This window comes from Gymnoscopelus microlampas (genome assembly GCF_963454915.1).
Source record: "Gymnoscopelus microlampas genome assembly, chromosome: 8".
NCBI classification, from domain to species: Eukaryota; Metazoa; Chordata; class Actinopteri; order Myctophiformes; family Myctophidae; genus Gymnoscopelus; species Gymnoscopelus microlampas.
The window spans coordinates 33,915,720-33,926,522 of NC_139945.1; the positions used below are offsets into that span (position 1 = coordinate 33,915,720).

General features: G+C 43.3%; 1 protein-coding gene across 1 annotated transcript in view; it reads left to right on the forward strand.

Annotated features, from left to right (window-relative positions):
• The window catches only part of tiparp (TCDD-inducible poly(ADP-ribose) polymerase), a 35,793-nt gene that overhangs the window by 17,830 nt on the left and 7,160 nt on the right, over positions 1 to 10,803 (forward strand). The window contains exons 3-5 of the mRNA XM_084063906.1: positions 538 to 727; positions 2,445 to 2,632; positions 8,992 to 9,297. Coding sequence (XP_083920032.1) covers positions 538 to 727; positions 2,445 to 2,632; positions 8,992 to 9,297 — 684 coding nt within the window. The remainder of the gene's footprint in view (positions 1 to 537; positions 728 to 2,444; positions 2,633 to 8,991; positions 9,298 to 10,803) is intronic.

Sequence of the window (10,803 nt, forward strand, 5' to 3'; positions counted from 1 at the left end):
GCCTCTTTGTGTGTATTTTAACCAGTGGTGGACAGTAACTGCATACATTTACTTGAATACTGTACTTAAGTAAAGTATTGGAGTATTTTTAGTTTTTGCTCTTTGCAAGCTGATGACTTTCACTCCGCTACATTTTAAATAGAAATATTGTATTTTTGACCCCACTACATTTCTAGGAAAGGACTCTAAAAGTTACAAAAGTATATTATGAATTAACGACTTAAGCCATATTTCAAATATGGTGAGAATAGCCGATGGTGAAAATAGCCGATCGCGTTGAGAGCTTGTCGATCTTCTATTTTCACTATATTTGACAATTTCGGAGGAGTTCAGAACATTTCTGAACATGCACTTAGTAATTTGTACTTTGTCCACCACTGATTTTAACCAGACATAGGCATAGAGTCTGATAATGCCATGGCCTCCCTGTTCAATCTTTAGCTAATCGTTAGCTATATTAATTTCAACTGCCAATGTGTACCGATGATGGTTTTAACCGGTGTATTGTGTGTGTGTGTGTGTGTGTGTGTTTCCCAGGGGCAGAGTGTTCTCGCTGGACTTTGGAGCGATGCGAGTGTGTGACATGGAGTTTGATCGCGTGCGACGATTGACCACTCCCCCCAGCCCCGTAACCACCACACCCACCAACCCTAACTCCGCCCCCAACTGTCAAACTGTGTGGAAATACTACTGCAGAGACAACTTTGGCTGGAGGGAATACTCAGAGGTGAGACTGTGTGTGTGTGTGTGTGTGTGTGTGTGTGTGTGTGTGTGTGTGTGTGTGTGTGTGTGTGTGTGTGTGTGTGTGTGTGTGTGTGTGTGTGTGTGTGTGTGTGTGTGTGTGTGTGTTCTGCAGGCCAGACACATTAACTCGGCTCACACCAATCAATCGTCTAACCACTGTGATGGCGTCAATACATAAAAACACAGCCACACATCCACACGCATGCATGCTCTCTCACACACACACGTTTGCGCAAACTGCCAACTGTCGGCCGTTCCAGCAAATCATTAAAAATTGACTGCACTCCCCTTATTTGTGTGTGTGTGTGTGTGTGTGTGTGTGTGTGTGTGTGTGTGTGTGTGTGTGTGTGTGTGTGCCGGTGCGTTTAATATTTCATGATGACCCTAGTTATCAGCATGGTGTTTTGTTATCAGGATGCTGTGCCATGTTTCAATGACAGTTCTCCCCCCCTCTCCCCCCCTTTGCATTTCCTGTCACCCCCACTCCTCCCCCACCCCTCTACACCTGTCATATCTCACATCATTCACTCTTGTATGGAGATACAGTATATGCCCGACCGCGAGGACATTCTGATCAGTCCTCATCGATGAACACCCCCCCCCCCCATGTCTTCCCCCCCCCAACTTTGTCTTCCCCCTCCACCTTCACTCCCCCCCTCCCTCTCTTCCTCCTACAACACTCTTCCTAAAGCCCAATTCATACTTCCTCACAAGACGGTGTCGGTTGTGAGCTTGTAGGTCTACTATTTCTAGCACATGACACCGTCGTGGGACGGAGCATAAATTAGGCTTAAGTGTCAGGGGTCACACACCCAGGGTCTATGATTGTACTATATGTCAGTGCTGTACGATACAGCACATACCGTATCAAAATGGCAATATTGACCAATAAAGGATCCTATATCGCAAGTGGCTGCGATTTTTTTTTTTTTTTTTTAGATATTTTTGGGGCTTTTCTGCCCTTTATTGATAGTACACAGTAGAGAGAGAGAGACGGGGAGAGTGACACGCAGCAAAGGTCGTCGGGCTCGGGAATCGAACCTGCGACTCGCTGTCAGGCTGCATTAGAGCCTATATGTGGTATAGAACCCCCCCCCTCCTCACGACCGCAATTTCTTTAACCACTTTCATCTTTGCGTCCTTTCTTAGGCATTACATTCTAAACATCATGCTTCACAACATCAAAAGATGTTTCGCTCCCGCGGAGCATCTCAAAGCAGTGGTGTCACGCGGCGAAGAATCTGCTGTTTTTTTGCCGCGCGATACCACCATACGCTGAAGTATAAAATGTGAATAAAAGGAAATCTGTCTCAGACTTGTTTCCTAAACAGAATATTCGTACGGAATCTCATTTCATCCAAGCTGAACAAATTCTAACGCTCAGCGTTTTCTTCTCCCCCGTCATTTTTGGGATATCTGTTTTTGAGCACAGAGAAATAAATGATGTTGGGAAAAAAACCTGTGTTCGCGTGTACTGCAGCACAGGCGGACAGAAATATAAGAAACGATTTTCACAATATTCTACAGATCTTGTGTGTGTGTGGGGAAGGGGGGGGGCAATCCCAGGCATGCAAATATAATATACTGTATGTAAAACTACATTTAAATGATCCAATCCATTAATCAATAAAATTTCTCCTCCTTCTTCTCCTCCTCCTCCTCGTCCTCCTCCTCCTCCTTCTTCTTCATCCCCCAAACAGCCGGTGGTGCGTCTGATCGAGGAGGCGAGCGGGCGGGGCCTGAAGGAGGTGCGCTTCATCACGCTGCAGAACCAGTACATCCTCAACATCAGGGAGGGCTTTCAGCAGAACGCTGTGTTTGGCTTCAGGCGGCAGATCAAGAAGCGGCCGGCGTACATGTCGTCTGTGATGCTCACGCCACACTTGCAGTAAGTTAACAGAGTCTCTGATGCCATCCTGTCAGTTATTATTACTGCGGTTTACCGCAGGTGTGGAGAAGTGGTTCTCAGAATTTCAACTCATTTCAAGGACCCCCTCAACCCATTTAACACATGGGGTGCCAAAACCGTACGTTTTTTGTGTCTTTTTGTTTTTTTTTGTTTTTTTCCACACGGGAGGGGCTAGAGCAGCTCTGGGAGTACCCATTGTGATCCTGAGAAGGAAGGGCCAGATGGATCACCAAAAAAAAAACATGGCTCCCCATCCGCTAACTGTCTATTTCCTTCTTTAAAACGTCTGTATCTCCGAATCTGTTTCCGGTGGGGAAAACCGGTCATGGGCGATGCGCGATCCCTCCCCGTTACTTGCGAGTGAAATGTTATTGTTCCAGGATGTAGCCAGGGTCATCGCGCTCCATGAATGCATGCTTTTTTACGTGGATTTGCTCGTCGTGGAGTCTAGAGCTTTAAACGGCAAAGCGCAGTCAATGGTGAGAATGCTGGCACCCACGGTATGTTGTTATTAAAAAATTCTGCCACCCAATGTGTTAAAAACGCCTTCTAAATCCTAACCCAAGTTTTTATGAAAAACAAAAACATGTTGTTGTATACATAGCAACATCTAAAATGAAAGGTATAACAATGTATAGGCTTTCCAGACAGTATACCTGTCCTAACGGGTCCATTTGGTTCCTATTGTATACTGTCAGAGTTTCAGACTTGTAAGGGTCCATTTAGAACCTCCTCAAGGAACCCTGACCACTGGTGTAGAGAGACGAACATGGAGGGAGGGGAGGGGGGGGGGGGGGGGGGGGGGGGTGACATGTGACAGAGGTCACTAATCGGGTTGGAACTCAACAAAAAGTTCATGTTATGCACCTGAGCTAACAGTCGACACGAAGCAACACACAAGGTTTCATTCAAGTATTTATAAGGCACATTTAAAACCAGTTGACCATAGTATAGTAAAACAGTAGAATTATTATCAAATTAAACGTATCAGAAGAATAGGGAGCATCATGACTTTATGTATACTATTAACCTATATGTGTGTATTTGTTGTAGTGCTAATGTTTTATTAGCCACATGCACCCTAGCATCCCTATCCTGAGGGCCATCATTGCAGCGAAAATAGCCAATGTACAAGCTCGAGATTGACTGTATTTGCCAAAGAGATTTTGTGACAGCGGGAATAGGAGGGGGCCTAGTACAGAGCCTGGGGGACTGCGGTCAATGAAGTATATCGGGTTCAGGTGATTAACAGCCGTAATGCTGAGCAGTCTGCAGCACTGCTGAAGTTGTGCTGAAAAGCTCTGTGAATGAGAAAACCACAATCCCTACTTCCTGTGTTTTAGCTACTGCTCTCACTAGCAACAATAGTTCTCCTTAGTGATCTTGATTCGCGAACATATGAGTTGGGTTGATTGTAAAGGCAGCTATAGACCGTACGGGCGTGCCAGGCCAGGTTTAGCCCGCACACTGAATCATGGGAATAGTAGGAACGTCAAGAAATGCCAAAATGTACAAAAAGAGGGGAATTTTCTCTCTCAATGTGGATTACATCACAAATATCTTTGCTTCTATTAAGACTACGATATCCGTTAACAATGAAACTGAAATGCACCGCGACGCATTGTGTGCTTGTAGATCTGCTGTTTTCTGTGAGGCAAGATACGATGCGTAACCAGGTATAAATCAGGCTCAAGTGGCCTCATAGACTGAAGTAGGTTGAGCACCTGAAGAGGAACCTGGCCTGAATGTGGAAGGAGAGAGGGATGATGAAAGTGGGTGAAACGGCTACATTGCATGTGATGTTGTCCTTTTGCCCGCGCCACATTATAAGGGACACGACGTACCTTGAGTTAACACGTCTCACTGCTCTGTGCCACAACTTGTTGGTCAGTCTGTTTATTTGGCACCTGGTCTTGTAACAGGACGCCCAGTGCTTGGGACATGTTGTACCCCTTGATTGTGCATGAAGTACCTTTACGACACAATAAACTCACTCTCTCTCGCTGTCTCTTTCTCCCTCTCTCCATATTTAGAATATGCAGTGGTGGCTAGATAAGTACTGAGTTAAGTTAAACGTAGCAATACCACAATGTAGAAATACTGTTACAAGTAGAAGTCCTGTATTCTAAGTTTTACTTGAGTAAAAGTACAAAAAGTGTTTATGAAATATACGTACCAGTAGTATAAGTGACTATTTGAAAGCCTTTCAAAAACAGCAGATCTTGTGAGGTCGTAGATCTACATTTTTGAATAGCTGAAGTTTTAAGTAACTAGTTTTCGTGAAGTTTTCAAGTAATTGTAGTGGAGTGAAAAGTAAAATATTAGCTTCAGAGTATGTAGTGGACTAGAAGTGTAAATATTGAAAAATGGAAATGCTCAAGTAATGTAAAAGGACGTAAAAATTGTGCGTAGGTAGGCAAGTACTTTAAGTTCAGTACAGAGTAAAGTTGGTACTTAGTTACCTGCCTCCACTGTATACATTCTCTCTCTCTCTCTCTCACACTCACACACCGTCTCTCTCGCTGTCTCTCATGCACATACTGTTCTTCTCGGTATGTGCCACAACACTGTCACCAGTACACGATGCTTGCTAGCTGGCACACAGTGTTAATGCCGGTGGCATTCCTGCCAGAGCTAACAATCTCACGACTCGCAAACATCTCCAAGCAAAGCTAAACTTTGATCTGTTTAAGCGGGTGCAACATTAGCAGCCTGAGCTGCCAGGACACCCAAATCATTCCTCTCAAGTTCAGGTCACTGCAAACTAAGCATCTTAACTTTGCTCTTTGATGCATTGTATCTCAGCACGGTGTTAACCAGTCTGAGTGGCTTGCACACCATAGCATTCCTTTCAAAATCAGCTCTCTGCAAAGCATCTTAGCTCTTACGCTTGACCTTTCATCCATTGTTAGTCAATAGAACGCTAGCAGGCAGGATATTATAGCATTCCTATTGAGGCTATAATACTGCTCTACAAAGTGAAAGTGCAGTAACTCCATTTTTTTGGACACACTGACTCGTCAGACTTGTCTCAAAGGTCAAATTGGCCTTCAGGATTTTGGGGATAAACATTTACCTCAAGAACAGATATAGAATTACTGCAATGTCACTTACAGTATATATACCGATAACCCATTTGGCTGTCCGATTGAAACATGTTAAAGCCCTTTTTTATCAGTTTAATAATTCTATCCGTACTTACTGCACTTTGTCTTTGTAGGGCAGTATAGCCCTCTCAACGAGCTCTTGTCCGAACTTGAATTCATCTCTGATCCATTATAAATATAGATTAGAACAAGTTCAGACCTTGAACCTGGGTGCTATAGCATTCTTGCCATGGCTAGCTCATTAAAAAGCATCTTACTTGTGTTATATATATATATATATATAGTCGCTAGTCTCGTCGCTGTCTGGCTTTTTAAAACATATTATAAATGAATGACCTATTTTATACCTCATTGTATGAGGTCACACAGACGATTGCCGCCCAACAACAACAATATGTAAATATTTCCGTAACTTAAGCATGACATGATGAAGTATAGGGCGTTATTTTACGAAAAAAATAAAAACACTAAAAGTTGAAATACGGAGATACAAGGTTTCTGCCCGACAGCAACGATACGTATGATCAAATGGAAGAGGGGGAACCACAGTACATAGAGAAAAAGGGCAGATAGAGAGAAGTAGAGAGACAAATATGATGAGATCTAAATGGCTTACAGACAGACAGACAGACAGACAGACAGCTGCATTGAGGACTGGGTGAGTGTGAAACTTGACAGTGGGGACTTGGAATGTGGAACGAGTGATTTGTCCTCTGGACTTTCATCCATTGGTTCATTCCCTCCCGCAGCTCTCTCTCTCTCTCTCTCTCTCTCTCTCTCTCTCTCTCTCTCTCTCCCTCCATTTATGCAAAGGAATTCTAGGCGAGCCTCGTTGTGAAATATACATGTAGACATTTACCGGGAATTTGTAACAGAGATTTTGCCCCTGGCCTCGCATACATCACAGACTAGAAGCAAGCATATGCAGGCAGGTGTGCGACCTGTGCATGTGTGTGTGAGCGTATGTCGTGCATGTGCCTCCATCCAGGAACAGTCTGTCCTAGACTTTCAGGTTATTAGCTTGATTGGCAGTCTCTCTCTGTCTCTCTCTGTCTCTCTCTGTCTCTCTCTCTCTCTCTCTCTCTCTCTCTCTGCATCACTCTCTTGTCACTCTCTTGTTATCTTGTCGTTTTTCATTTCACACCAAGCTCTTTCTGGCAGGCTTCAAAGCACACAGGGAATAAAGACATCGATCGCGATGGAGAGATCGGGACTGGAGAGACAAGATAAGAGAGAGAGAAAGAGAAGGAGAGAGAGAAATGAGATGAGAAACTGTCCCATTGCCTCAGAGAATCACCACGGTCACACTCCTGACAAAACACACACACACACACACACACACACACACACACACACACACACACACACACACACACACACACACACACACATGACAGCCAAACCACTGTTATTGACTCAAATGCCAGACAATAGTTTTCCTGCCTGACACTTCCATGACAGCTCCACAATGGCATTCGTTTTCTCTCTCTCTCTCTCTGTCCCTCCATCTCTTTAATCTATCTCTCTCTCTCTCTCTCTCTCTCTCTCTCTCTCTCTCTCTCTCTCTCTCTCTCTCTCTCTCTCTCTCTCTCTCTCTCTCTCTCTCTCTCTCTCTCTCTCTCTCTCTCTCTCTCTCTCTCTCTCTCTCTCTCTCTCTTCCTGTTGTGTTGTTTGGTGTCTGGCTTTCATTTTGCCTGTGTCCTGCTGTGTTTGCCTTGTGATGGCCTGGCCCGCTCGCAGCGCCGAGCATGCTGGTGATGTCATTGTTGACAGTTTACTGGTTTATCATTTTTTGGGGGGGGGGGGTTGGGGGATGCGGTGCCATTCCACTGCGTTCTCGGTTCACTGCATCACACATCAGGTTTTCTTTTTTTCATGTCAGAATTCAGGTTTGATTAGAAACACTTGGGTGGATATGAAGGCAGATGTGAGAAGGATGGGGTATTGTAATGGAAGCCATGTTGGGTGTTGTACATCATACCGTCATTTGTGTTTTAATCCATTAAGACCTGAGGCTCACAATTATTACATAATCGTCTAAGCGCAATTATTTGAGAGAATTGCTATTATTTTTGCATAACCGTTTCCATAAAAAAAGTTCATAGATTTTCAAAAAAAAAAAAAAGCAGAAATAGCAGATCTACAAGCTTACGACGCATTGTGAGCTTGTAGATCAGCTATTTCTGCTATTTTTACATGTATAAAATTATTAAATATGTCAATAATGTCTTTGTATATTTAATTATTTGTCATATCTGCCCTGTGCAATTTTTTATTACGAAGCATAAAAGGCAAACGGAAAAAAAGTGTATTCATATGTTCAATGCCAAACACACAATTAGATCATTAATCACAATTATATGGGTGACAGTTATATTTCTCGTCAATGAATGCCCTATTTGAAGTTAATCACACAAGAGTGTTGTATAAAAGTAGTGAAAATAGCTTCATTACAACAACAAAAAATAAAGGAATAGTTTTGGACATACTTGGTTTCCATCCGACAGCGAGGATATCTCATGTGGATGGGTTATGCCATGTTATCCTCATTGGTAATAGAGATTTGTAGGCCTTTAAGACCTGAGGCGATAATTAAAACAAATCTAAATCTTAACAGTTTTTTTGAAAAAAATCCCCCCCAAAAAAATCAAGATTTTTCAAAAATAGCCAAAGAAAGCTAAAGTGACACAGATGCGTTCCAGGTCTTAATGGGTTAAGACTCTTCCCCCACACAGGACTGTCATGATGTTATCTAATGAAAATATCCCCACTCGTCATAATTATTGACAAAGCTATCACATCTATAGGGCAGTGGTTCTCATAGTGGGGTCCGGGAACCCCCAGTGGTCCTTTTTAAAAGGGGTTCCAGGGGGTCTCAACCAGCTAAATTATTGATAGTTAGGAACCAAATGGACCCTTACAGAGAGTAATTCAGAGAGAGTGTACAAAATGGATCCGTGAGGCCATCTGCTTCCACTGTCTAACTTATGGGGGTCTGTGGCTTAAAGCATAAGCTTTAAGTAAGACAACTATCAATAATCAAAGTGGTTCAAAGTGGACCTTTACAGGCCTGTAACTCTGAGAGTGTACAAATGGAACCACCATTTGGTTCCATTTTGTACACTCTCAGAGTTATGGGAGTCCTTGACATTAAAATGTTTGAGAACCAGTGGCCTAAAGCTCTGTTTTCTTTTGTCCTGTCTCATTCTCCTCTGTCTCATTTTTCACCAGGACTTTGGGCGGCCTCTCTTCTTCTCCGCTCACGCTCTCCATCGGCTCAACGTCCTCCTCTTCCTCCGTGGACCTGTCCGTCTCGCACCCTCTGTCGCCCACCTCCACCAACCCCCCCAGTCTGTTCCCGGAGACCTGGCTGCCCATGACGACCAGCCAGGACTTCCTGCAGGTTCCCGTGTCCCGGGACGACCGTAGCTACCGGACCGTCTACAGCCTGTTCCACAAGACGGTGTCGGAAACCAAGTTCCGAATCATCAAGATCCTGCGCGTACAAAACCCCTTCCTCTGGGAGAAATACAAGAGGTAAATTAAACGAATCCTCCAATAGTACAGTATCAGTGGTTCTCAAAGGTTTTTTTGTGTCAAGAACCCCCAAATAAATATGGGTTTGGCCGCGGATCCCCATTTCAAAATATTTTGTGCCAGGGATCCCCCATACAAGATTTGTATTCAAGATTTGTTCGAAAGTAGATTTTGATGCTATATTAACTACTCATTTTGCTCAAGAACTCCCTGGACCCCACTTTGAGAAATAGTGATGAGAATTGTCGTTCATTTCAGTGACTCGAATCATTTTGTTCGTTACAAGAAAAAAACTATCAGTCCGTCATGGGAAGAGCCCAACTTCCTCACATAGTTCAGTTCAGTCCAATGAGGAAAGAGGAACGTCTCTCTTAGCCAATCAAAATGTTGCATTTTGCACTGAACAGACGTTCGAGGAAGTGACCTAGTTCATTTAGTTCACCAAAAAGAACCTGCTCATTTGAACGAGTCATTCGCGACCGACACAACGCTGTTGAGAACTACTGGTACATATAGAATATTGAAATGTAAAGGAAATGGGAAGTGACATGAAGGGAAATTCATTGCCAACATAATTTCCTCTCTGTCATTCATTCGTTTCCCCTTTCATCCTTTAGGCTTTGACCTTTTTAAGTCTGAATACAGTAAATAGACATATTGAACACAGGTGGACATTGTTGAGTTGTGTAATAGACGTTTAGGGGGGGGAAAAGTGACAATATCAAGACATATGGATTTGTTATCCCACGAGTTACAATGATGAGAATATTCTTTTTCCCCCTGCAATGTCAGCGTCAGTGCTGTAGTGAGCTAAGTCAGGATTTGGTTGTGATTTCAGAGTGAGAATTTCGGTTCGGTACAACTAAAAATTTGGTTTTTAGTTGTACTACAATGTCAAACAAACACACCCCATATCCAACAGTGGCATTTTATTACACTAATGGATTAAATCGTTAAAATCTCGTCCCCCACATTTCCTTGTTTGAGAAAGGCAGAAGAGTTAAGAGAAAGATAACATTGTTTCTAGTTGTCCTTCTGCTTGCGCATTGTTTTCCCTCCCAGTGAGTGACGGTGGCAGACGTGTGGAGAGTCTTCGGAGCGTGTCTCCAGCAATGACGTGCGTCTCATGTCATGTTTACATTCCACATGCGTCACTACGCATGCACTCTGGTTGCGTATACAGTGGTGTGTTGAGGCAGTCAAGGATTAACTGTGGATTTGGTGCTAATCAAGTGTTGTTGTTTTTTTTACTGTTGATATATAGACACAATCGTGTGGTTGCTTGAGCTTAGTTTGTCTCAACTGCTCACTTAGTTTGTTCCACCGTTTTTCTGGAGAACGATTGTAGTTATTAAAATGTGATTTCATTCTACAATTTCTTCCTTCCGTCATGTTATAACTTTAAGCACTTTAACAGACAGTTGGAAAGAATTGCATGTACAGTGACAGTATGGAATATACTGTACGTGTATAGTAAGGATCGCTTTTTCTGGTTGAAACATGCTC